This window comes from Thalassophryne amazonica, chromosome 4, assembly GCF_902500255.1.
Source record: "Thalassophryne amazonica chromosome 4, fThaAma1.1, whole genome shotgun sequence".
Taxonomy (NCBI): Eukaryota; Metazoa; Chordata; class Actinopteri; order Batrachoidiformes; family Batrachoididae; genus Thalassophryne; species Thalassophryne amazonica.
Window position 1 is genome coordinate 93,157,478 of NC_047106.1, and position 27,984 is coordinate 93,185,461.

General features: G+C 41.2%; 1 protein-coding gene across 3 annotated transcripts in view; it reads right to left on the reverse strand.

Moving 5' to 3' along the window:
- The window catches only part of LOC117508492 (rho guanine nucleotide exchange factor 26-like), a 93,081-nt gene extending 65,582 nt beyond the window's left edge, over positions 1-27,499 (reverse strand). Inside the window, exons 1-11 of one of the 3 annotated variants that reach the window (XM_034168266.1) lie at positions 27,318-27,498; positions 25,516-26,945; positions 25,230-25,485; positions 24,550-24,601; positions 24,251-24,393; positions 13,893-13,949; positions 9,593-9,753; positions 6,135-6,287; positions 3,113-3,242; positions 2,437-2,511; positions 59-148 (exon numbers count right to left, since the gene is read on the reverse strand). In XM_034168266.1, the coding sequence (XP_034024157.1) occupies positions 59-148; positions 2,437-2,511; positions 3,113-3,242; positions 6,135-6,287; positions 9,593-9,753; positions 13,893-13,949; positions 24,251-24,393; positions 24,550-24,601; positions 25,230-25,485; positions 25,516-26,837 (2,439 nt within the window). In that variant the 5' untranslated portion in view covers positions 26,838-26,945; positions 27,318-27,498. Of the gene's footprint in view, positions 1-58; positions 149-2,436; positions 2,512-3,112; positions 3,243-6,134; positions 6,288-9,592; positions 9,754-13,892; positions 13,950-24,250; positions 24,394-24,549; positions 24,602-25,229; positions 26,946-27,317 lie in introns of all 3 variants that reach the window. The other 2 variants (XM_034168265.1, XM_034168263.1) reach the window with 2 other exon arrangements.
- Between the last annotated feature and the right edge of the window lie 485 nt (positions 27,500-27,984).

The window sequence follows — 27,984 nt, forward strand, 5'->3', positions numbered from 1 at the left end:
AGCATGAGAAAGTTTGTAAGTGCTCTCGGCTTTCATGTTGTTTAATTCTCACCCGTACCTTGATCTTGAACTCCAGCTGAGAGTTGATGGTGTACATCATCTCTGTTCTCTCCATAGTGCGAGCACCTTCATTACACTTCCTCACAACCTGCACACAGCCAGACACACACTTAAGCACTAGTGAGTAAACTTTCACAAGTTCACCTGGTTCCATGTTTTTGGCCATTTTGACAGTGTGAAAATCAAAATGAACAAAAAAGAAGCAGTAAAGTAAGCAGGGCCACCAAAATCCACGGACCCACCAAAATCTGCAATTCAATTCCTGGCTTTATAGGTTAGAATTCATTAATACTACAGTTTATGCAGTCCATAGATATCAATCAAACATAAACTTACAGAAAAGAAGCATTATATTCCAAAATCAATATGTGGACCTGGTAAGATATTTTCTATGAAGAAATATTCTTGTACACAGCACACTCCATAAAGACCTTCAGTCATTTTTTTTCAAGCCACACAATACACTCTTTTTTTTTAATTTGCACTGAGAAAATGTCTGTTGATTTATGTCTTATTCTTTTTCCTATTCCTGGTGGCATGAGGAGGAACTGCCACTAAAAAGACAAATATGAATGATGATTCTCATTTTTCCTGAATGGGCAATTTCTTCATTAGATTTCCGTTTGAAGTCATGAAAATTTGAATTTTATTTGATGAGAAAATCCGAATAAAATAATGACTGATCTTGGTTTTAAACACTGTTCAGAAGAATATGGGGCCATCAAATAATCCCCAGCAACTCTCATTTCAGTAATAACGGCTGCACAGTCAGAAGATATTTTCAAAGTTTGTCTTTTTAGTTAGCTGTCATGCATGACATGATGGATGGAGATTGCCATCCAGGGCCTAAGACAGTTCCATTGTTTGTAGTGACGTATGGTCCCAGACTTGACCTAATCAACATGATCCTTCAAAAACACACAACCTTTAAGCGCCAAACTGTTTGAGTTAAGCAGTTATGACCTTGAATTTGGCTTTTCAAGGACAAAGGTGATATGACTTCAAATTAGTGTTTATTAGCAACCATAACAATCTTCACTGTTGCTAATGATTAATTTATGTCCACCTCTGCCGTGTTATCCTGTGGTGTGCCTCAAAGCTCTGTTATGGGACCTATATTATTTGCTCTATAATTGCTCCCACTTGGTCATGTCCTGAGCTCTTTTAAAGAGGGTTCTTACCATTGTTATGCAGATGACATCCAGCTATATATTTCATTCACTCCTGAAACTGTTTCTAGAGTTTCTGCTCTTTGGAGCTGTGTTAAGGTTATTGGTGGCTGGATGGCAGCTAACTACTTGTCCCTTAACACAGCAAAAACTGAGGTCCTTGTTTGTGCCCCTGACGAGTTCGTTCCCACTGTGGTTGGGAACCTTGGTTCTCTGTCCCCTTCTGTTAACAGTCAGGAATTTAGGTGTTACTTTCGATCAGCTTCTCAATTTTGATCCATATGTTACCCGCCTGGCAGAATCTTTTTTTTTTTTTCATCTGCGTAATATTGCCCATTTGAGCAGGATTGCACCTAGGGCCAAGATGGAGATGATCATGCATGTGTTTGTCTCATCACGTCTGGATTATTGTAACTTGCTGTTTTTTAGCAAGTCCTTTCTGGACCACTTACAAATGGTCCAGAATGAGGCTGCAAGGCTTCTTATGGGGTCATCAAAGAGGTCACATGTAATGCAGATTCTTTCCACCTCTGACGTCTTCAGATCTGTGCCTGTTGGTTGTGCCTAGGACAAGACAGAAGACCAGGGGAGACTGTGCTTTTGAGGTGGTGGCTCCTAAAATGTGGATTGCATTGCGTTTGGGCCTACGTTGTGGACTCAATCGAAATGTTTAAAGTGAAGCTCAAGACACATTTGTATAGGCTGGCTTTTACCTAGTTTTAGCTGTTTTATGTTTCTGCGGTTTTTAATTTCTTTGTTCTTATGTGAAGCACTTTGTCTTGAAAGGTGCTATATAAATCAACTTTACTTACTTACTTAAGTCTATCTTTAATCAATTCATTGTAAAAGCATTTCAAAATATCCCCTGTATGGAAGCATTAATTCAAAATTTTGACCTTAGTCTGTGATTTTTGATATTTAACACATTTATTTTCAAAACGTCAATCACGTTTTCCTCGATTGACCCTCAGTCATTCCATGAAGTTTTGTCCAAATCAGATTAAAACCCTCCGAGTTACTTTCTTTACACACAAATGGACACACAGGATCCAACACAACATGCTAATGGGTATGGATGTGAAAAAAAAATATATATATATATTTACATAAAAGCTCCAAGCCAGATAAGCTGGCTGTTTATTGCCGAATCCCTCCTACACATCAGAATACAAAGAACCTGGAAGACTGGTGGTTTGAGTCCACTGACCTTGCTTACGGCTTGTAATGCTTTTGTACAGTCTTCATATTTTGCAGAGTCTTTAGGTGTCTTTTGACAAATTGTCTACAAGAAAGAAATTCACACAAGTTAATGGTTTATACCTTAAAACACCCCACTGGAACATTCACAAACACCCACAACATCAGCGTATCCGTGCAGGCAGGGCCTCAGCCAGCTTTAAAAAATATCAAAAGTCTGATGAAATATTGATGCCTAATGATGCTATGGGAAGAAATGAATTTAAACCAAACTTTCTCAGGATCCAAAAGCCTCAGAGTGTACAAGCAAAAACCCCAGAGTCTCTGGGGAGACATGAGCAGAAGATGGGGGAGAGGATGATAAAAGTCAAAAGAGATGGAGGAAGGGAGGGAGGGGCAATGAGAACAGAAAGCTGTGGTGCCAAAGGAAGCATAAAACTGAAAGAGGAAAAAAAAACAACTTTAAAAGATAGAAAGAGGAGGAGAAGTCAGTTAAAATCAGTTTGGATAATACAATAATGAGGTAAGTTCACCAAAACATCTTTGAGCTGAGCTGAAAGGCTTCTCAGAGGAAACAGAACACAGCGTCTGCAGGATTCATTAAGGCAGCAGGAATAAACAAGCTGTTGCGTAACAGTCAATGTCCTCTCATTCCAACGCTTGTGCTCTGTCGTGGTTTCACTCACGTCCATTAGCAGTGGCAAGCGAGTGATCCTCTGCATGGGCAGAATGAGGAAGGAGCTCATGGGGAGGTTCCTGCAGTCTGGGTGGGCCTCGATTCTGGTCAACACGTCCTTAAAAAGTGGACTCCTGGATCTGCAGGGAGTGATAAAGTGAGGATATGTGTTTGGAAAAAGGAGGAACTGACAATGGAAAGGAAGATGAAAGAGTGAGAAGTCAGAGTATGTGCCATAGGCGGCTCCAAGTGAGTGGCCAGAGGGTGGCACTGGAATTTCTCACCACATGGTCAGTGTTTGGAGACTCAGTCCTTTTGTGTGTGTATACAAATAGCTCTCTCTCTCTCTCTCTCTCTCTCTCTCTCTCTCTCTCTCTCTCTATATATATATATATACGTATATATATGCAAACATTTATCAATTTCTTTGGGGGCCGATATGATACCAATATATCTGCCAATATATACTGTACATATAAATATAAACATTAGGAATCACTGGTATATAAATGTCAGTAATTCCTAATACTTCATTATCAAACACTTATGAAAAAGAAATATAATAGAGGCTTGATGTTTTACAGTTTAAATATGAACTTTATTTTAAATAACAAAATATAAAGCACAACCAAAGTATAGTTCTATGCAAACATTTGGACACACTTTCCTATTCGATTGAATGGGAAACTTATGACTGGTAGTGTATGTCACACTGACTAAACTCAGGTTGGCAGTCACCATGTTGCATTGCTCAGTATTTTCATAAAATAGACTTCACATCTGTTTTGGTCACGCCTAGCTGGCAGCATAGTGATCACTTGTCTCTTGCTGTAAAATGCCCACTCTGATTGAAAATTAATGGTAGCTGGACTGCTTTGCCTCTAGTTCTAGTAGCTAATGTGACCAAGGGCTGATGGGGTCCCAGCCATACTTAAAAGCATTGTAGACAGTGCTGACAGTTTAACTGACACTGTTATCCTCTGATGGACAAACTGCATAAATGCCATCACTGAGTCCATCATCTCCTCCTTTATCACCATCTGGTACACTGCTGCCACTCCTAAGGACAGGAGCAGACTGCAGCGCATCATCCACGCAGCAGAGAAGATGATGGACTGCAATCTGCCATCCCTACAGGACCTGTACACCTCCAGGGACACTGAGGACAGCAAGGAAGATAATGGCTGATCCCTCTCACCCAGGACACAAACCTTTTGTCACCCTCCCCTCTGGCAGACAGCTGAGCTCCATCAGGACCAAAACGTCAAGACACAAAAACAGCTTATTTCTGTCTGCAGCTAGACTTATAAATAATTCCAGACACCCCCATTTACCCTGCCTCCACCCTAACTCCCACAAAGTACAGATTGATGATCCCTGCACTGAAAGTTACTGTACATCTGCATGCCTTTGCACAGCCCCATTCCACTATGTTATATTTATTTGACAGTGAACATAGGTTTGCCTGTTTGCTTATTTGTCTGACTCCTTTACTTTTTACAGAAGTATTTCATTTTATTTTATTTTAATTCTTGGTTATGCACCAGTGACCCCAGATCAAATTCCTTGTATGTGAGAACTTACTTGGCATTACATTTTATTCTGATTCTGATGTAATAGCCAAAGTGTTTTTGTTTTTTATTGTTTATTTGGTAAAATAAAAGTTTTCATGTCTGCAAAAATACAGTAGTGTTCAGAATAATAGTAGTGCTATGTGACTAAAAAGATTAATCCAGGTTTTGAGTACATTTCTTATTGTTACATGGGAAACAAGGTAACAGTAGATTCAGTAGATTCTCACAAATCCAACAAGATCAAGCATTCATGATATGCACACACTTAAGGCTATGAAATTGGGCTATTAGTAAAAAAAAAAAGTAGAAAAGGGGGTGTTCACAATAATAGTAGCATCTGCTGTTGACGCTACAAACTCACCATGCTTCACTTGGGAGTTTGGGAGTCATCTCACAAACTGTCTGCGGCCCTTGGACCCAAAAAGAATAATTTTACTCTCATCAGTCCACAAAATATTCCTCCATTTCTCTTTAGGCCAGTTGATGTGTTCTTTGGCAAATTGTAACCTCTTCTGCACGTCTTTTATTTAACAGAGGGACTTTGCGAGGGATTCTTGCAAATAAATTAGCTTCACACAGGCATCTTCTAACTGTCACAGCACTTACAGGTAACTCCAGACTGTCTTTGATCATCCTGGAGCTGATCAATGGGTGAGCCTTTGCCATTCTGGTTATTCTTCTATCCATTTTGATGGTTGTTTTCCATTTTCTTCCACATGTCTCTGTCTCTGTTTTTTTTTTTTTTTTTTTATTGTCCATTTTAAAGCACTGGAGATCGTTGTAGATGAACAGCCTATAATTTTTTTTTTCTCCTCTCCAGTCAACTTTTTAATCAAACTACGCTGTTCTTCGGAACAATGTCTTGAATGTCCCATTTTCCTCAGGCTTTCAAAGAGAAAAGCATGTTCAACAGGTGCTGGCTTCATCCTTAAATAGGGGACACCTGATTCACACCTGACTGAATGCCACACTACTATTATTGTGAACACCCCCTTTTCTATTTTTTTTTTTTTTACTAATAGCCCAATTTCATAGCCTTAAGAGTGTGCATATCATGAATGCTTGGTCTTTTTGGATTTGTGAGAATCTACTGAATCTACTGGTACCTTGTTTCCCATGTAACAATAACAAATATACTCAAAACCTGGATTAATCTTTTTAGTCACATAGCACTACTATTATTCTGAACACTACTGTAACGCCGATACCGATATGTGGTATTGGGGTACAGTAAAGCTGTCTGGACTAAGCAGTTCTTCAAAACTGAGTGACCATGCAAGAAGGAGATGAGTGAGGGAAGCCACCAACACACCTGACAACTCTGAAGGATTTGTAGGTTTTGGTGGCTGTGATTGGAGAAACTGTGCATAATGACAGCTGCCCATAACTGAAAACCCCCAGCAATGTCTGTTCAGTATGATGAGCATCTCTGTTATGTGTGCTTGTTTCATTACTCACAGTAGCCTCTGCAGGGTCCTCTGCTGGTACACCTCATTGGAGCAGTACATGACATATGGGTCAAAATTGGACTGAGAATGCTTGTAAACGATGTCACTGATGTCATCAATCACTATGTTCTCTTGGTGCTTTGCCTCCAGCTCTGTAAAGAATCTGCAGATGTGGGTGGTGGTGAAACACTAAGGGTTAGTATGTCAGAGATGCTCAGCATTTAAACAGAATAATCAGATCGGTCATCCACACAGGTAAAATGTAGGATGCAAGGATGGACAGGAAGAGAAGAAGACTCATCAACACCTTCCTTCAAAACCTACTCTAAAGATCACAAAGTCCTCTGTCTCCTGAAATAGATTCTGCCATTAAACACAACACAAAGGCATTTCCTTTCCCTGGGCATGACCAGATGGCTGGTTTAACAGCACGCTGTATGAACTTCAAGAGAGGCTGTGTATTCTGTGTGCAAACAGGAAGCTGCTGCACAGACACAGGATGCAGAGCTGGAACAGTTGGGCCATCTCTGTGGTCATCTGCACGAGCACCTTTATTGCCCACACACCACCAACACACACCCTGCACCCTGCAAAGTGTGTGTGTGTGTGTGTGTGTGTGGGGGGGGGGGGGGGGGGGGGGGGTGCTCATGACATTTAGTATGAACTGTTAATATCATATTGAGGCAACATGATAATAAAATACATTTTGTCCTGTCCCCTGGACTATGTCCACTGGGTGCATTCAAGCCTTAACAGCTCAGACATGCTGAAGCTCAGGCAGCACTTCTTTCTGGAGGGAAAAGTCACCCACCTCAGTGTAGTCATCAGGCATGAGTCAGTCACCAGAAATGGACTTTAAATAAGAGTAATTCAAAAATAAAGATAGCTTGGACCCTGCTGATAAAGATAAATGAGTCAGAAGCTGGAAATCTGACCTGGCTTCAGGACAATGTGGACTTATAGGAATCCCTCTAAAGCAGCATACGCAGTTGTATGTAAAAGTTTGGGCACCCCTAGTAGAGAAGCTTGAATCTTCGACTGGACTGGGTTGCTTGACGTGAGGACGTTTCGCTTCAAATCACAGAAGCTTCCTCAGCTAAAATTCTTGCTCTGGTAGTCTGACTTCTGTCTTGACTCTTGTAGAGAAGAATAAACCAGAAGCCAACAAAAGCTGGAGTTTTTTAACCTAACCAGACCCCACCTACCGAGAGGCTGACTGCTATAGGCTAGTGACTAAACAATAGCTCTAATTAGCACCTATTGTGCTCTAGTTAGCACTACGGAAGCCTCCCCTGATGGCTCCCTTGACGACTCTCTCCTGATGATGTGAATGACTCATTACCATGAACAAAAGACTGAAACTGCTTTGACCTGAATACCACATTGTAAACAGTGTCTCTGCGGTCTCAGACACGCTTTGTCCCCTGAGGACGCTTCTGTGATTTGAAGCGACATGTCCTCATGTCAAGCAACCCAATCCAGTAGAAGATTCAAGCTTCTCTACTATGGAAACCATCTGGACAACAGAGCCTACAAAGAAACTTTGGGCACCCCTGATGATTTCCATGATTTTGCTTTATAAATCATTGGCTGTTTGGATCAGAAATTTCAGTTAAATATATCATATAGCAGACAAACATAGTGATATTTGAGAAGTGAAATGAAGTTTGTAGGATTTCCAGAAAGTGTGCAATAATTCATTAAATAAAATTAGGCAGGTGCATAAATTTGGGCACCCCAAGAGAAAAAAATACATCAGTATTTTGAAGATCCTCCTTTTGCAGAAATAACAGCCTCTAAGCGCTTCCTATAGCTTCCAATAAGAGTCTGGATTCTGGTTGAAGGTATTTTGGACCGTTCTTCTTTATAAAACATCTCAGGTTTTGAACTGATGGACAAACACTGCAGGAAACTGTGCAGAGAGAGTGTCACATTTTTTGGAGTATAACTTGCATGTTTTTTTTTGTTTTTTTTACTAGTTTGAGAGGCCATACAGTATATATTCAGGTGTGACTTATATACTGAAAAATTTGTTATTCATAATAATAGTTATTGTAACTATTTCACATAAATCATTATACTCCAGTAATAAAATAATAAATGGCAATAATAAAAAGTGTATGACAACAATGCACAAAAATCTCTAACTAATCAACTGAAAAAAACGTGTAACTTTACTCTGGTGTAACTTATACTCTAGAAAATATGGCAAATCAAAGAGACTTCACACCAGGACAAAATTTTTCACGACAGTCACTGAAAGAAATAAAGAACTTGATTCAAGACAGCACAGTGGCTTAGTGGTTAGCACTGCTGCCTCACAGCAAGAAGGTCGTGGGTTTGATTACCATCTGGGGCCTTTCTGTGTGGAGTTTGTATCTTCTCCCCATGTTTACGTGGGCTTGTCCTTCCACATTAGGTGAATTAAAAACTTGAAATTGATCCTAGGTGTGCGTGCAGATGTGTATTTGTTTGTCTGTCTATATGTGGTCCAGGGTGTACTCTGCCTCACACCCCATGACTGCTGGGATAGACTCCAGCCCTCCTGTGAGCCTTGATTGGAGTAAGCAGGTATCGAAAAAAAATGGATGGACGGACAGATTTGAGACAGAAATCATTCATTCATTTCATCTTTTATAAACTTTCAACAACGATCCATCCATAAGTACAGGGTGACCCAAAAAAACAGAACCCATAAACATGGTCATTAATCCTACAAAGGTCCAGCAAATTGCTTGAAATTTGAAAACGACTGGAATAATCATCTTCCCCAACATGTCTTGGTCAAACATGGAAAATATATTTTGAATATATTTACCATTTGGAGCATAATTTTGAAAAAACATGACTTTTATGCAAAGTGACCAAGATAAGTGAAACTTGGGGGAATGATCATGCATAGACTAAGGTTACTTTTGTTTTACAATTTTTATGGGTTCTGTTATTTTGGGGGAGTCACTCTGTATACATGTAGGATCCTTCACATCAAGCTCCCCACATGTGTGCTAAATGATGGACAGATAAACACAGACGATGTTCACAACAGCAAAGTCTGAAGTATCCACTGTGCCTTTGAGCAATCTCATGCCCCAAGAAACACATTATTGATAATCCAGTCACAGCTGAGCTATAATATTTGGTCCCACCTCACACCAAAAACAACTCCGTCAGCCTGAAGATCTGTAACATAGTAACAAGTGTGTGCAGACACACCTCTCAGGGAATTACTCAGAGCTGTTAAGTTCAGCTAAATGAGACATTATCCGGCTCATCAGTCAAAACCACAATCAGGCTCCACACCAGAAATACCAGGCAGCCTGAAAAAGCCAAAATAAATAAAAACTCCTTCTTTATTCTTTATTAGCTCTCACACTTACTTACATGTTTGCTAACACCATAAAAGTTCATTAAACACACAATGCACACAAAGATAACAAAAGAAACCCATGCACACGAGCATGCACGTACTTTTTGCTGGCCTCGCACACATCTGTGATGTTGGAGAAAAGATGGTGGTGTTCAGTCTTGGTCATGGCCTCGCTGAGCTCCACGGAGTTCTTGAACATGCGGATCAGGATCTCCAGACTGTGGAGGTACGAGTGCTCTGAAGAGATCACCTCAAAGATGGCCTGGTGAAGGAACACAACCAGTTAAAGAAGCAACTGGGACGAGTGCTGAAAATTCTTCAACACGAAACAAAGCGTCCAGTGACTTATGACGGCACGGTTCTTCTTTTGTTGATAACATGCAGTCATTTCATTTTGGTTTGATCGTCCAGTGACTCTGCTTGGTGTCTGACTCATTAGTTTGCTTCATCAGGAAAACTGTCCTGAACATAGCTGATTTTATGATAGACACTGTATGTAAAGAGGTCATACTGTACAACATTATCTTTTATCTGACTTGTACTTTTAGATGTAGTTGGGATTTCATGTTAAACATTATCCAAGTCACACATGTCTGTAATTGTGCATGTAGGAGTTCCTCTATGTGTAAATTTCAGGTCTGAAATCATTTGTTTTAAATGTCTGATGACAGTACTACTGTCCTTTTCAGTTAAAATGAAAATGGGTTATTTTAAAGGTGTATTTTTTGGCTAGAAACGTTAAAAGCTACAACTACTTGTATTATGCCAGTATGCTAGCCACATGCAAGGGAAAATAAGTGTGCCTATGTAATCTGACTGTTTTATTGAAGCAGGGAGATCATTCCACAAAACAGGGCCACAATAATAGAAACCTCTGTGACCCGCAGACTTTTTATTCACTCTCAGGACACAAAGTAGTCCTGCACTCTGAAAACGCAGAGCTTGGGCCGTTACGTAGGGTTTAATTTGATCAGCTAGGTAGGGAGGTGCCAGGCTGTGAACAATTTAATAGGTTAGTAACAGAACCTTAAAATCTGATCTCACTGGGACAGGAAGCCAGTGAAGAGATGCCAAAATGAGTGTAATCTGATCAAACTTTCTGCTTCCTGTCAAAAGTCTGGCGGCACCATTTTGAACCAATTGGAGAGCCCTAATGCTAGACTGCGGTAAACCAGAAAATAGAACATTGCAGTAGTCCAATCTAGAAGAGATAAACTCATGAATCAGGGTCTCAGCATCAGCCATAGACAGGATGGGACAACTCTTCGCTATATTTCGCAGGTGGAAGAAAGCAGTCCTGGTAATATTTCTAATGTGGAGGTCAAAGGAAAACACAGGATCAAAAATTACCCCAAGGTTCCTCACTTTGTCAGTGTGATGTATGACACACAAGCCTAGGCCAAGTGTTAACTGGTCAAATTGTTGCCGATGTCTCACTGGACCAAGAACTATCATTTCAGTCTTATCAGAGTTTACAAGTAGGACGTTTCTAGACATCCAGCTTCTCACTGATGCAAGGAAATCTTCTAAGGATTTTATGTGAATGAGATTACCAGCAGTTATCGGCATGTATAACTGAGTACAATCTGCATAGCAATAAAAAGTAATCCCAAAATGCCGCAGTATGTGCCCAAGGGGTGCTATGTAAATGGAGAAAAGCAGGGGGCCTAAGACAGACCCCATGGAACCTCAAATTTCATGTCACTAGTGTTATTGTACAAAACACAGTGAGAACGACTGGTCACGTATGATGTCAACCATGCAAGGGCACTCCCAGTAATCCCAAAATGATTCTCCCATCTATCAAGTAGAATGTGATGATCCACGGTATCAAACACAGCACTGAGATCTAACAGCACCAAGCAGAAGATCATTCACCACTTTAGTCAGAGCCGTCTCTGTGGAATGATGTTTTCTAAAAGCAGACTGCAGTGGCTCAACAAGATTATTTTCAGTAAGATAGTCCACGAGCTGCCGTGAAACCACTTTTTCCAGAATTTTAGGGCAATATGATAGATTTGATATTGGCCTATAGGTTTTCAATATACTATGGCCTAGATTAGGTTCCTTAAGCAATGGTTTAATCACTGCAAATTTGAAACATTTAGGAACAGATCCAGAGGTTAATGAGAGATTAATATTTTCCAGCACAGTCGGCCCACTCTATGACCTTCCATTGACTGTCATATGACCAGTGACACAACCAATGACGTTGACTTTAGTCTCACTAATCGACATGAACTCCAAACACTGACATGAAGTGTTGGAACACATTTAATGAAAAGAACTTGCATGCTGTGAGTCTGAGCAAACCATACTTATTTATTAATTACATTGTAGTATATTTCCCTTTCTCAAATATTTTGAGGGGGTAACACTCTTGTGCCCGCTAGTGACCAGCCGCCCACTTTCATAATTATTAGATTAGATTAGATTAGATGGAATTTTATTCATCCCTTGGGAAGACTCCCTCAAGGAAACTGAGGTTCCAGCAGCATTGTATTTCAGCATGCAGGGTAAGAAGCACACAGAGCATCAAAAGTGAAAGTAAAAAAGAAAAACAGTTTGCAAATATAAATACCAGGCATACTGATCAATACTGGTTGACTGATCAATACTGGTTTACTGGCTACTACTGTTACTCTCCTTCCCATCCTCTGTCTTCATGTTACTCCTCCTCCCCCTGATTGAGGAGTTGTACAGTCTGATGGCCTGAGGGACAAAGGAGTTTTTCAGTCTGCTGGTTCTGCGCTTGGGAAGGAGCAGTCTGTGGTTATTAATATTATTATATGAAAAATGTATTCAAAAAGGTGAGGAGGGACTGTTCAACCCCCTGCACCTGTACTGTTTCTGCTACCAGGAGGAAAACAATCATGATGAGAAGAAAAGTCTGTAAAGACTGTAGAAGTCTGTAAATAAAATTTTCGAATAAGTTCTCATTTCAAAAACTTGTATACGATCAAAAAGTGGTAACATTTTATTGGCCCACCCTGTACATCTGTTACATAGGTCACAGGAGTATAAACTGAGCCATTTCAGGAGCAAGCTTCACCTTTAATAGCATTCTCCATGCACAGTGGTAGAATGGCAGAATGTTTGGGGTGTTTTATTTGAAACCCCAAACATGTGCACTCCAGTGAAGTGGATTTAGCAAAATATGATCCCTTCAATATTTGTCTATGAACCAGTCACCAATTTTGACCTAATCAGTACCACTTAAGGGGACTAAACGACACTTACAATCCAGCCTCAGTGTACCATGGCCTACACAACAATGTATGATATCCATCTCAGGGTGGTAGCTACAGCCAGGTAGGGGTCAATGAAGAATTACACAGGGTTAAAATTTAAACATGCTCCAATCATGTTGAAAAATATACCACATTATTTGTCTGATCATAACAATTCCAAAAAGGTACAGTTTGGACTATCTGTGACTGAATGTTATGGAGTTATGGAATAAAAACAGCAAAAATTGTGACAAAGTTCAGTTTCAGTTTGTACAGGGGTCAAAAGTTAAAGTTGCTCCAATTTCAGGAAAACGTGATGCAAATTATTGGTTGAGCTAATAGGATTAATAAGTGGAATAGTTTTGACTGTGTTGAGTGCTCGATCTGCAAAGTAAATCATAGAATCCACTGGATTCTATGACATGTGACATATGTTACCCTGTAACGTGATAACTAAACATGACAAATGATGAAAACTATGTCTTTTTAGAACCCTGTTAACTCAACCAATAATTTTCATCACTTTTTGCCAAAATTGGAGCAACTTTTGGCCCCTGTACAAACTGAAACTGATCTTTGTCACCATGTTTGCTGTTTTTTATCCCATAACTCCATAGAATTCAGTCATAGATAGTCCAAACTATACATTTTTGGAATTGTTATGATTAGACAAATAATGTGGTATATTTCTTAATATGATTGGAGTAGTTTTTACATTTTGACCTCTGTGTAATTCTTCACTGACCCCTACCTGGTTATAACTACCACCCTGGGACAGCTAAACATTTTTGTGTAGCCCATAGTACACTGAGGTTGGTTCAGTCCCCCTAAGTGGTCCTGAAAACCTGCTAGGCCTATAGACTACATCTGTGTCTGAGAGGTGTGCTGAAATGGGGTGATTCCTTTAATAAGTCTGGCTGTGCCCATGCATTTTAGGACTCAGGTGATTCTGAAATAACTTCCCTCCTCAACTCCTATCGCTTTAAAGATACAACACATGGTGCTCCAACCCAGTCAGTCTTTTTATTGCTTTATTGCAGTGGACGACCAAGCAAACTGCTGCACTCCCTCAGTGACTGTTTTTTCTTCACTAGGTGTACGTGTCTCCTGAAATTAGATAGCTCTCATAAAGCTCAGTGTAAACAACATACAAGTTCAAAAGGATTCTTACCTCTTGTCTTTTGCGTTCCTCCTGGCTCAGTCTGTCACTCAGGCCACTTTTCTTGACCTAAATTTAAAATATAAAGTGTGAGAAACAAGAAGTTTGAAATAAACGGTCATGAAAATACTTGAAACACAGAATCTTGTTTGCTCTTCAGTGTTTTGATGTGAAAGAGGCCCTCGGGGGTGTTTTCAGGTTAGGGCCCCGTTACATTTACATGGCAACTACGTGTGTGTAACTTTGCTGTTTTCGTACATTTGCAAAGTACCACTTTACATACCAGGACTCGAGCCAAGTCACTGTAGAATAGGACTGAAATTCAGCAAAAAATAAAGAAATAAAAAATTAAAAAAGCACAAGGCAAGTTTACAAAAGTATGTATAGTTCTGTGGACGGGACGCACTTGTTCCAGTTTTGAACGTGTGGTTTAGCTGAAAACAGACAGTTTGCAGGGAAAGTGAATAGGTGTGTTAGTATGTAAGTGTGATTTGGCTCAACGATATCTGAGTATGTTTGAGACAAAGCAGTGTGGGAACGACTGGGTGTGGAGTGTGAATCAAGCAGACAGCCTGAGGCTTTGTCACAATGAAGGAAAAGTGGTGCATGGTTCTCTGGAATAAAATTATGCCTCCATCTTGTATTTAATTATAAAGAATGGGACCTAATTGGCCTCAATTATTCCATGTGCAAACAGAGATGGTACATGTAGGGATGTTGTTTTCAGTCGTTTGTTTTTGTCTGTCTGTACATGAACAAAATAACTTGAAGAGTTTTGATCCTATTTGTACCCAACGTGATGGAATACCTGTGGGTCAGACAAGGACAAAATGTTTTGAAATTGAGAAGAACTGATTGAAAGAAAAGGCCACAGACTAAAGTCCACATTTGGGCCCAATGTATGAAGAATGGATATTCTGAGGGGTTGATAAAGATAGAGCTGTGGTTACTATTAATCATTAATCTGAAACTAAATTTCACAATTCTACTGGTCACATAACCTTTGACCTTGTGTGACCTTGAAAAGTCAAACTCAAGGTCATAACTTTTTTAAACTCAATCGCTTTGGAGCCAATATGGATTTAAACATGGCGGAAGGGTTATGTGGTAGTAAAGGACACAGTGGTTCAATAGGGCAGCGCAGTCTCGTTTGAACCCTGGGTGATATGGCAGGAATTGATCACTTATGGGGACAGCCGCTCCCGTGGTGTAATATACGAGGTCTGTCAATAAAGTATAGGTCCTTTTTATTTTTTTCAAAAACTATATGGATTTCATTTATATGTTTTTACGTCAGACATGCTTGAACCCTCGTGCGCATGCGTGAGTTTTTCCATGCCTGTCGGTGACGTCATTCGCCTGTGAGCACTCCTTGTGGGAGGAGTCGTCCAGCCCCTCGTCGGAATTCTTTTGTCTGAGAAGTTGCTGAGAGCCTGGCGCTTTGTTTGATTTTTTTAATGAAAGACGTGCGGACGGATTGCAGCGTCGGCTCGCAGCCGCTGCGACGCTCCGCCACAGGAAAAACACCTCTGTTGGAAGCCTTAAGGACAAGTTGGAACATGTCCAGCTGTTAAACAATTTCTCATATACTCACTCCACTGAAAGCCATCAAAAGTCGCCTGGATTTTACAAATGGTTATCAACACGGAGGTGTTTTTCCTGTGCCGCCGCACTGCGCCGGCTGCGTCCCGATGAGCGGACCCGTCCGCACGTCTTTCATTAAAAAATCTCCTTTAACAGTGGAATATCCGGATAAAATGCTGAAACCGACTTCTTCTGAAACTTCTCTGTTCTCTCACGACGTCCTGGATCAATAGAGCCTGAAATGTTGAGGTTTTCAGCTTGAAACAGGCTGACGACGGCGGCTGAGAGCGCTGAGCGACGTCTCGCACCGTGGGAAGTCCTTAAAGCGACAGTATCACCTCAAAATCTCTCATCAGCCGTTAAAATTTTCACTGAAAACCAGCTTAATTTTTCGAACCGTGTCCACTTCGATGTGTCTCACAGGTTTAGAAAAAATTTTGATCAAACAAAGCGCCAGTCTCTCAGCAACTTCTCAGACAAAGGAATTCCGACGAGGGGCTGGACGACTCCTCCCACAAGGAGTGCTCACAGGCGAATGACGTCACCGACAGGCGTGGAAAAACTCACGCATGCGCACGAGGGTTCAAGCATGTCTGACGTAAAAACATATGAATGAAATCCATATAGTTTTTGAAAAAAATAAAAAGGACCGTTACTTTATTGACAGACCTCATATACACTTCACATGGGAAAATGGTATACTGGCTGCAATCACCAAAGCAGTCGTGAAAAAAGTGTTTTGTTTTTTTGTTGTTCCCAGTGAAGAAGGGAAGACGAGGCAAATGGGAGACGGCGTGTCGGTAGGTGTTAGCATACACAGCTAACCAGAGTAGCTGCATTGTCTCGCCTGCAAAACTGCCTTGACATTGTGGCGCTCCAGGTCATAAACAAACCACAACACATGTCCACTTTCCCACCACATCATCACTTTTTTCTTTGCATTTTCACTTTGTTTGCATGTAATTTGCCCAAAAACCTAGAGAAAATGCTGTGTTTTTGTCCCCAGAAGTAGAGAAATATGTGTATGTGTCTGATGTCTACAGTGAAGGCTGCTCTTTCAGCAAAGTGGCTTGCTGCTTCTAACTCACTCCATGAAAGAACTGCAACATGATTTGGGTTTTTGTATGAGTAAGTCTTTATCTCACTCACTAGTCGCTACATTACTCATGCAGCGACTAGTACTCTCTTTCTCTCGTGTGCACTGTGTTGTGATTGACTCCTCCCACTCACTCCCCTCGGGACACAAACTCACAATCTCCGGCATGGGAGGTGGACGCTCTGACCAGTCGGTTAAAACCCGGGCTCTGGCCTGAGTGGCCAGAATATCCTTTGGCTGTCGGGGGAGTGGGGCCTATTTACTACTACATGTACGACTCTCACTGGCCTACATCACACTCACTCACTCGCTCTTGCTAATGTTAGCCATTAGCATTATGCTAGCCACTTCAGAAAGATGATGTTGTTTAAAAGGCACATGATTGTTTAAATCTATCAATCACATATAGTATCCTATTTTGGGGTTTCCATTAGATAGCATATAGAATATGTATTTTGTCTTCCTATAGTAAGCTAGTAGGTTGAACTTTAGATAGATACCTAAAACATATTACACCATAGCTTCTGTCTCTATAATAAATTAACCATATTTATAGCTTAGCCTACTAGCTATAATTTTATTTTACTATTAGTCTACAGACTAGGTATACGTATTAGAAGTGGGCAATACTGGGAATTTTGGTATTGATCCGATACCAAGTAAATACAGGCCCAGTATCGCCGATATTGATACCAATATCGATACCGATATCGATACTTTTTCATACACTCAACAAAAATATAAACGCAACACTTTTGGTTTTGCTCCCATTTTGTATGAGATGAACTCAAAGATCTAAAACTTTTTCCACATACACAATATCACCATTTCCCTCAAATATTGTTCACAAACCAGTCTAAATCTGTGATAGTGAGCACTTCTCCTTTGCTGAGATAATCCATCCCACCTCACAGGTGTGCCATACCAAGATGCTGATTAGACACCATGATTAGTGCACAGGTGTGCCTTAGACTGCCCACAATAAAAGGCCACTCTGAAAGGTGCAGTTTTATCACATAGCACAATGCCACAGATGTCGCAAGATTTGAGGGAGCGTGCAATTGGCATGCTGACAGCAGGAATGTCAACCAGAGCTGTTGCTCATGTATTGAATGTTCATTTCTCTACCATAAGCCGTCTCCAAAGGCGTTTCAGAGAATTTGGCAGTACATCCAACCAGCCTCACAACCGCAGACCACGTGTAACCACACCAGCCCAGGACCTCCACATCCAGCATGTTCACCTCCAAGATCGTCTGAGACCAGCCACTCGGACAGCTGCTGAAACAATCGGTTTGCATAACCAAAGAATTTCTGCACAAACTGTCAGAAATCGTCTCAGGGAAGCTCATCTGCATGCTCGTCGTCCTCATCGGGGTCTCGACCTGACTCCAGTTCGTCGTCGTAACCGACTTGAGTGGGCAAATGCTCACATTCGCTGGCATTTGGCACATTGGAGAGGTGTTCTCTTCACGGATGATGCGAAGGAGATATGTTGCACTGCATGAGGCAAATGGTGGTCACACCAGATACTGACTGGTATCCCCCCCCAATAAAACAAAACTGCACCTTTCAGAGTGGCCTTTTATTGTGGGCAGTCTAAGGCACACCTGTGCACTAATCATGGTGTCTAATCAGCATCTTGGTATGGCACACCTGTGAGGTGGGATGGATTATCTCAGCAAAGGAGAAGTGCTAACTATCACAGATTTACACTGGTTTGTGAACAATATTTGAGGGAAATGGTGATATTGTGTATGTGGAAAAAGTTTTAGATCTTTGAGTTCATCTCATACAAAATGGGAGCAAAACCAAAAGTGTTGCGTTTATATTTTTGTTGAGTATATTTAAGCTTCATAGATCCAAAGGATCCAAAAGACCTAGGATAGAATTTTGCCAAAATTGTACATGACAACAAAATACTTTATTATCGCAATCAACATTTTGTTAAAAACAATATCACTCAACACAACTTAAAACAAAATCTCCTGAGGTAGAGGGCTGACTCGAGGAGAGCGCTGAGTGGGCGGGCCAGGTTGAGCCTACCCGCATGGCTGTTGGCTGGCGCTGCTGAGCCATGTGACGGTGCAACAACAAAAGACCAGAGGAGGGAGGGTGCGCTGCTCTGTATTGTGTGACACAGCGCTGCTCTTACAGACAGAGAGGAGACTTCGATGAATCTGCGTGTGCAGCAGTCAGTGTGTGCGGGAGAGAAAAAAGCTTGAGTATCGATCTTTTTACACGACGATTGTTCAATATCAATGCCAGCGTTGGTATCGATATTAGGATCAATCCGCCCACCTCTAATACGTATAATACAATCTTCTCCTGTATGAATATTTAGGTTTTAGAAGCTAACTCCTATAACGTTATGTAGTATTATTTCTTGTATACGTTGTTGTATATGTTGTTTATTACCCTTATTGTGTAAATATCACTTATATACATGATGTCCAATTTCTTGAGCTTGGGTGGGTAGGGAGAGTTCCCATGGGATAAAAAAGCTTTTGAACCTACCATCCCTGGTTCTCAAGACCAGGCACCTAAGTGGGTCTACTCTATTCTATTCTACTCTTCTTCTTCTTCTTTTTTTTTTTTTTAGATATTTAGACATACCTTAGTATACACTAGTAGAGTTCTACTTTAGAATTGGAATATATTATAGAAGACATACCTTACTGAATTTTCATGAATCAGTCCTTGAAGGTGCTCACTTTTCATACTGTGGTCATTAGCCACAGTATGAAACGATCTGAAAACCTATATTAAAAATAAAACTTCTTTGTGTTTACTGGTGAGTTTACAGGATTATAACTGCATACCACTACCTACTGTGAGATTGTGGAATCATTGCATAAATGATTCTAAGTCAATACAACACAGAACATGAAACAAGACACTTAACTGAGTAACTACTCTTCACTTAGGCCAGTAAGGGTACCTCTACTAGTAAAGAATGAATTTGCATGACTTGGTGTCACACATGTATGGTGCAGGTGTTGTCCTCTTGGAGTTCCCCTTCTTTTATTCTACTTTTCACTCTGTGGCCTATGTCCTATCTTCCACCTGCTGTTTATCCTGTGTGTTACGGTGTACAGGCACATGGAAGTGATACTGCTTCTAGAAAAGCCTTCCATCCCTCTGTCTGTGGTGCAGCCCTTGACAAACACTGAGAATAAATAGACCTGCAGCAGACTAAACATCTCGTGGTTTCACTTCTGTGACTTTTACATGTAGCCCCTTTGACTTTCAACCAAGCCTCCAATTCCCTACATCAGCAAAGCACGCTATTCCCACCAGTGTGGCCTTGCACAAACTGAATACCCTTCAGACACCAACACTAAGATTAAGAATATTTATTTTGCATAATAACAACAGCACCTGAAGTGGCCCAAATCAGTGATTCATGTCATCTGTTTGCAGACTCTAACACCTAGAAAAATTCCCTATGCTACTGCTCATGCACTCACTCTCAACCTGACACCTTACACTTAAAAAATAGGACACACTCACATGCACACACACACATGACACAGCACTGACAAACAAACAGAAACTGATACCCGACTGTCATTATGTAACTGTGGTTACAGGTCGCCGACCAAATACCAGCACTGATAAAGTTCAGCACCATTCACACTGGGGTCACCTTCACATCTGATAGGCTGCTTAACACTGAAAAGTCATTGTCCACTGTGTTAGGGTTTGAGATATATCAGGAATGTAATCCAGTGTGAACTCATTCAGACATTCCTGGGGAGTCCAGAAGCAGAACTGTGTTTCTTTTAAAGGGGTCACATTATACTAGAATCTAATCTCCTTTGGTTTCTCTCATTTTGTTGAATATTACTACAGCAAATCCAGTGTGGAGCCATATGTTGATTTGGCACAATCCAGATGTGCGTGGAGAATGGGACACAGGTGGTCCTGGACAAGGGGCCTTTTTGTTGGGAGGTGCTGGATTTCAGGCCAGGTTTTTTTCCTGTTGCACACTTTCTGGTGACAGATGATACCAACGCACCTGACCACACCTTATTTTTAAACCAAGACACCCACATAAGCACAATTTTTATCATGGTTTAGATGGTGTGGGCACTGTGTGCAAAAATGAAACTATGAGGCATAATCAAGCAATGTCACTTGTGCTTGCACACTGTGGAAAATATTGCCCTGCCACTCAGAAAAAAAAGGATCTCAGTTATGGACTTAGTATATTAACTAAGTCACAGAAGTAAAAAAAAAGAAAGCAGTTCCAAGTTTATGTTGCTTATAGAAGAATTTCTGCATGTTTAACTGTTCAACACGAAACCCCAACCACATTCAACCGTACAACATAGATACGTACAAACAGATTTAGCATAATTTAAAATAATGTCATACAGGTCGATTCTATCTCTCCTGCTCCCAGCAGAATTTGCGTGTGCTTGTGAATAGCACTCATCACGGGTAGGGTTATAGCGCATTGTGCACATACGTCAACCTGGAGATACAACAAGGCATCTGGACAATTTTAGCATTAACTGATAGAACAAAAATTGGAGTTGTTGATGAGGACATTTGTCACGATATATGCAGAAATTTATGGTAAAGAAGCAAACACTGAACGATGTTTGCTGGTATTTGAACGAAAGAACTATCACAACAAATAACTACAAAGAGGCAAAATTACTTGATTTCACTAATAAGGCTCATAAGATTGATGTTCTGCCGTGGGAAGCGAACAACCCCCCTGAAGCTCCTTGGGGTGACTTATGTTGTGATTTGGCGCTATATAAATAAACTGAACCGAATTGACAATGAGAACGACATATCAATCAATCAATCAATCAATTTTTTTTTATATAGCGCCAAATCACAACAAACAGTCACCCCAAGGCGCTTTATATTATAAGGCAAGGCCATACAATAATTACTGAAAAACCCCAAAGGTCAAAACGACCCCCTGTGAGCAAGCACTTTGCGACAGTGGGAAGGAAAAACTCCCTTTTAACAGGAAGAAACCTCCAGCAGAACCAGGCTCAGGGAGGGGCAGTCTTCTGCTGGGACTGGTTGGGGCTGAGGGAGAGAACCAGGAAAAAGACATGCTGTGGAGGGGAGCAGAGATCAATCACTAATGATTAAATGCAGAGTGGTGCATACAGAGCAAAAAGAGAAAGAAACACTCAGTGCATCATGGGAACCCCCCAGCAGTCTAAATCTATAGCAGCATAACTAAGGGATGGTTCAGGGTCACCTGATCCAGCCCTAACTATAAGCTTTAGCGATGTATTCAGCAGGCTGTCAGTACACAACGTAAATGATGTGAAATATTTTTAAAAAATTGTAAGCAATGTTAAGAATATTACTGCTTGGATGAGGTCTGAAATTTCCACGGCAGGGTGATGTACATCCAGGTACCTCCACATTGATTTATGTGTACAATGTGATACAACCCTAAGCATAAAAAGGGCTACTGGCTGGAAACCTGGTGACGTAATGAAGCAGCTACTTGTAGGTTGTGCTGTTGTATCATTAGTGTTCATGTAGTCCACATAGTCAAATATCTAATGTCACAACTTCAAAGTAAATTCTGAAGCTAAATTTCTAACCAGATACACGCCTGACATTACTCAAACACCACAAGAGTAGAAAGTCATTAATCTGCTACAAATCATTGCAAGCTGTTCTTTATGGTTGAGACTGTAAGACTAGAGGGATACACTGGCATTGGATCCCGCTGGGTCTCACAGGACCCAACGCAAATCTTGTGGGAGTGAGTGGTCAGAACCTCGCTGCGGGTGGGAGCGGACAACTAAAAATAAACACTGCGAGAACAGAAGCGACAAGAAGACTCAGTCAACAAAGGAGAATAGTGTAAAGTATGCATGTCCACACATGACTTTAATCTTAAATAATTTAACAGGAGCAGAGGACAGTATAGGAGCGAACAGAGAGAGACACAGCGCAGCACAGTCTGTCTCTTACTCTGTGTCACAGTGCAGCGAGTCACATGAAACTGTCTTTAAACTAAAAACAACCAAATAGTAACGCTATTCCTGATCAGTGCGTCAAAAGACATTCAGGCCAGGGATTCAACAAAACAAACAATCCCATGAATTTCTTTATTAATAGCCTAAATATTGTGTTTTTGTCCTGCGGGACAGGAGAGTACATAAAATCAATGCATCTCTATTATTGTGCGCTCAGCGTTTCACGGGTGCGAGCGTGACTGGACACACCCATTGCGGGAGTGGCCAGGACTGTAACACATATGTTGCGGGTACAGGTGGGAATGTTAAAAGTAAGGGAATTTATTTACTATCCAGCTTTGTCTTACAACTGACTGGAAATTATATTAATGAGATTTGCAACAGTTTATATTCTGGTAAAATGTGACTAAATATTACGAAATATATTATGAATGTATTACAGCTAGCTAATATAGGCACCTGTGTCTTATATAGGAAGTCTGATTGCTCCCATTTCTTCAAAAGTCAAGACATATTTAGATTGTGTTTAAGCGTTGGCACAAATTAACAGGTCAACACTCACTAAAGTTGATTTCAGTGTGAATTCTATGTCCAGTTCAGATCTCTGCAGATGGTAGCAAATTAAAATAAAATGGATTGAAATGCTTTAAGAGCTGCCCAGTCTGAGGCTTTGAACAATGTGTGCTTGCACTTTTGCTTGGCTCATAGAATTCTGTAAAAGCGCCTTCAATGGATAGGAAACAGAGGCAGAGCGACACGACATTACCTCATGCAGCTACAGGTTGTAATTGCTGGAAAACAAAAAATCTGGTAATACTCGTATAGCTTGCAAACCCAAATATGCAAACGTGTGTGTGTGCATAGGGGAACAAAATACAAAGGAGGCTGGGAGGACAGAAATCATGACATATCTGATTAGAAACAATCGAGTTTCTAATTAAACCAGGACAAGGAAACCATCCTGGCAGCATTTCCTCTGATCTCAGGAACGAAGACATAATCCCATAGTGAACTATGTACAGACTGCCCAAATGACACCTCACAAACAGATGCAGATGCGATGGAGGAGTAAGTGAAATTGTCCTGCTCAATTTAGTGTACTGTAACTTTCTCAATTTGCAGTCTTCACCTTAACATACACTTTTATAAGCAATTTCATCATTTAACAGAGTCCACATCTTCATCCAACGGTTTCAGATGCAGCCAAAAATACATCTACACACCAATCAATAGAACAACAAGAGTTAAGTAGAAAATTATATTAGACCACTTGCTTCCTCTGTATTCCCACAGCCATCAGTCCCATCCTGAGCTACATTATGTAATGCAAAGCCACCAGACTACTTTCCAGAGTCAACAATTTAAGCATATTTGCAGCGTGACAAATCTGCAGAATTTTGTCAACACTCTGGCAATATGTCCAGTAGTGCTTCCCAACTTCCTGTCCTTGTGTTATACTCTCTGTCTCCCACCGTTTTGGATGATCTGCTTCTCTACTCCCTGAGAAACACAGTGAGGCCCAATGAAGCTCAGAAAGAGGGGGAGGATGGGTATGGGTCGCAGCCAAAGTGGATATGACAGCATTCTTAAGAACTTTAGCATTCCAACCTCCAGCTGCCACTGAGTGCAGAATTTCATTTGCCTACTGGTATAGAGAGGGAGTGAAAAAGACACAGGGAGGAGAACAGAAGCACCCGTAATTCAGTGTGTGTCATGTCTAACCACAGTGAGTTGGCTCCAAGAGGTGCGGATTGGTTTGTACTGCACAACAATGCCTTTAACAGGTTTAATTTCCTTGGAATCAGCATCCTCATCAGAGTCATTGTGTAAGGCCTTCTCCTGGTAATACTGGTACAGCTCTTCTTCTGGAAAACACAAAATAATGGTTTTTCACAAAACATCCTCTATGTGGTATTTTTAGGGCAAAAAGCAAATTTGTAGAGTTTAATCATGAGACAAAACATATGATTAAAAGGTAAGATAAAGGAAAATGTGTTGTGAAAACTGAAAATCTTTCTCACCTTCACTGTCAAATGTGTTCTGAGTGGTCAAAACTTTCTTTTTATCGGGACTCTGAAAGAGAAACAAGGCACGTGTAGAGTGATGTCGTCTACAAGTTTTGAAGGTCTACACAAGCGTATAAGATATGATAAGCAAGTCTGCATCTATCACCTTTTCATGCCCTGTTTCCAGAATTCTTTCAGTGATCCTGATCCTGTTACAGAGCCCGAGTGTCTATGTTTGTACATGGTTTAGTATTACGTCATATCTAGCCACCATCCACAGTTTCCTTCTAAGGCTGTCCTAATGTCTGATACTGTTTGTTCCACAATGTTCTGTCCGTATTATAATTTTATAACATAAACTTCACCCCAGTATTGAAAAATCAAAGTAAATCTCATGTACATATAATGTCATATATCATCCAGTCAGGTGAATAACACCTCAACAAGATGTGAAATTTCCTATGTGCCTATAAAGAAACTGCAAAATACTAAGCAAAACCCATGTTCATGCTGAAAGCGTTGTCTTTACTTTTCATATTGATTGTCAAGTTTCGAAACAAGCATTCTTAGTGGAATTACACTATAAACAAATGTTACAATTGATTTCAAATGATTAGTTCCTCTAAAATCTGTTTTATAGAGTCAAATGTGTATAATAATCCAAAATGTTTATGGTAAAGAGCATGTTTACTCACTTTGGTTTTCCCAGGACTGACAGGCATGGCTGTTCCAGAGGTAGTAGGTGTTGTTGTCCCACTACTTGATGACTTTCCAGTCCCAGGGCTGGCAGGAATTACTGTCCCGGGGCTGGTGGGTTTTGCAGTCAAGGGGCTGTCGGGCGTATCTGTCCCGGGACTCGCAGGTTTGGCTCTCATGGGACTGGGGGACTTGGTTGTCCTGTGGCTGGCAAGCTTGGCTGTCCTAGGGATGGCGGGCTTGGCTGTGCTGGGACTGGCGGGTTTGGCTGTCTGAGGGCTGGTGGGTGTTATAGTACCAAGACTGTCAGACTCATCTGAAACAACAGTTTTGTCTCTGTGTAGTCCTTTGACAGCAGCCCAGGTTATCTGATGAGCCTTGTGGCCTACAGATGGGGCTTCTCCCTCCGTACTCGTCACTACAGCTCTCCTGTAAGATTTACTCCTTAAGCCTCTAGATAGAGGTTCTTGGTTCTCACTTTCCTCATATGTCCCTTCATCATGTCCCCCAGAACCTCCCGTGGAAAAGTATTCACCTGTTTCCACCAGGCTGCGGGTTTTCAGTGATCTCTTGGAGGTATCCAAACTCAATAGCCCTGTCAAACTTTGGCCTTGTAGCCCAGAGGTGGGTGCCTTGCTCAGACGTATATCAGATGCAAGTCCTTTAGGAATAAGTTGCTGGGTGCCCATCTTCAGGGCAGCTGGGCTGTGGGTGCTGAGAATGATGGCAGGAGGGGGAGAAATAGATGGAGAGGTTGATGTGGAAGAGGAGGAACAAGGGGAAGAGGCATGCCGGGTTTCTTGTGTGGAGTGAGATGAGGACAAAGATGGTCCGTGGAGATGTGCTGTTTCTCCTGGGGATGGAGAGCACGGGGTTGGGGGGTCTGAGGAACTGAGAGAAGAGAGAGAGGATATACTTACAGTGGAGCTGCAGGAGGGGGTAGGAGTATTGCGGGCAGGAGGAAAGGGGCTGTGGTCAGTTGTAGGGGAGGACAGATCATGGTGGATGTAGCAACTGTTATTCACGATTTGTGGAGATGGGACAAGACAGGGTTGGTTGTGAGAAGTAGCTTTAGGTGATGATGATTCCATTACAAATGCAGTATGCTCTCTCTCTGAGTTCAGATTCACTGGATCAGTTCTATGTCTCTGGTGGTCTTGAAGGCACGTTTCAGGCCATACTGTTACTCCATTTGTGGTTTTCTCCAACACATAATCCCCATTGCACAGTCCATCATCTAGTGATGCCGTTTTACCATCCTGTGATTTAAATGTGGACATTGACCGGCGTCCACTGGAGAATTGCCCAATGGTAATGCTCCGGACAATCCTAGACTTCTTGGAGGGTTTATGTAGAACATGCTTCAATACCACTCTATTCCTGTCGGGTGGTGTGACCGCCAGCTTCTCGACAGGTTGGCTCAAGGAAAAGGAACAGGTGTTTTCCTCCACAGGGAAGTCTGTTGTCAAAACACCATTTAGGTGGTAACTCAGAGGTCGTGGTTTGGGTTTGTCTGAGTCTCGTGGACTGTTTCGGTTGCCTGTGCGGCGTCTCCACAATGGGGTAATGTTATTGTTGGATAGATCCACATCATTGCCAGTATCCATAGTCTCAATATGTCTGTGTCCTCTTTGTTTTCCTGTCCCGTCAGTCCAGAGCACAGCTGGACAGGTCCCAGTGCAATACAACAGCCCTGCAGAGAACTGATCTCCTTCCTAAGGGTAAACAAAGAGTTCACTGCTGTGTCCAAATTCCCAACGTTTACTCATTAACAGAGATTTCAGGCAAGTAAATTTAAGAACAAATAAGGGAAAAGAAAGCAGGGATTTGTGCAAAACTGGTCCCGCCAAGACATTTGATAATCCTTTTGTATAAGTTCAGTGGAGCATAAGCCCTAATTACACGAACAAAGCTGACAAAATAGTGTTAGATTCCCAAAATAAGGGAAGTCTGCACTTTGGACACTATACCTTAGAAACTAAACATTGTTTCTATGTCACAGCTCTTTACCAACATAATTCTAATAAGGTAAATATTACCTCTTTGCTGGATAAAAGTATCAGAATCAGTTGAGTAATTGAACTTACCTCTAATGAGTCAGCCTGCTGCAGAAGCTGCTCATGGTGACAGCGCTGACTGAAAAACAGCCGCTGAAGGTGAAGAAGCCAAGTCAAATCCTGAAAGTGAGGTCATAGGGTTTGGATTTAAAGTTGTGTGAATGTCTCAGGACCAACTGTCTGCGCTGAGGAGTTTCTACTAGGAGGAGGACGAGGAGGAGGAGGCAGGGCAAGCAGTTGATCTGCAGTGTTCACAGGAAATGTGGAGCCGTTCTAAGGCAGGCATTTGACACACACAGTGGGTCAAAATGCAACACGTTAATTTTACTCAATTTGATGTGTTTTTAACGTCTTTAATGAAATAACTTAGTCATTAGTCATGTTGATAATCTTATTTTTAAGAGTTGCAGCAAAAACATAATTTTGTGTAACTCTTGTGAAGGCTATGAAAGTCTGAAAGGTCTGCAGCAATCAATAAATAATGTTTCTTTGATTTTAATATTGGCTTGCTAGAACTTAGTGACATGTTTCGTTTTTGTTACCAACCAGCATCCACATCGTTGACGGAAAAGAAAAGCAAAACCTACTCCTATTTTCTTTCAGCTTCTCTTCACACCTCAACAGCCATTAAGGATAAACTGAAACACTACTAAGTTTACAGGGATATCATCCAGTGCTTTAAATGTTTATGACATTT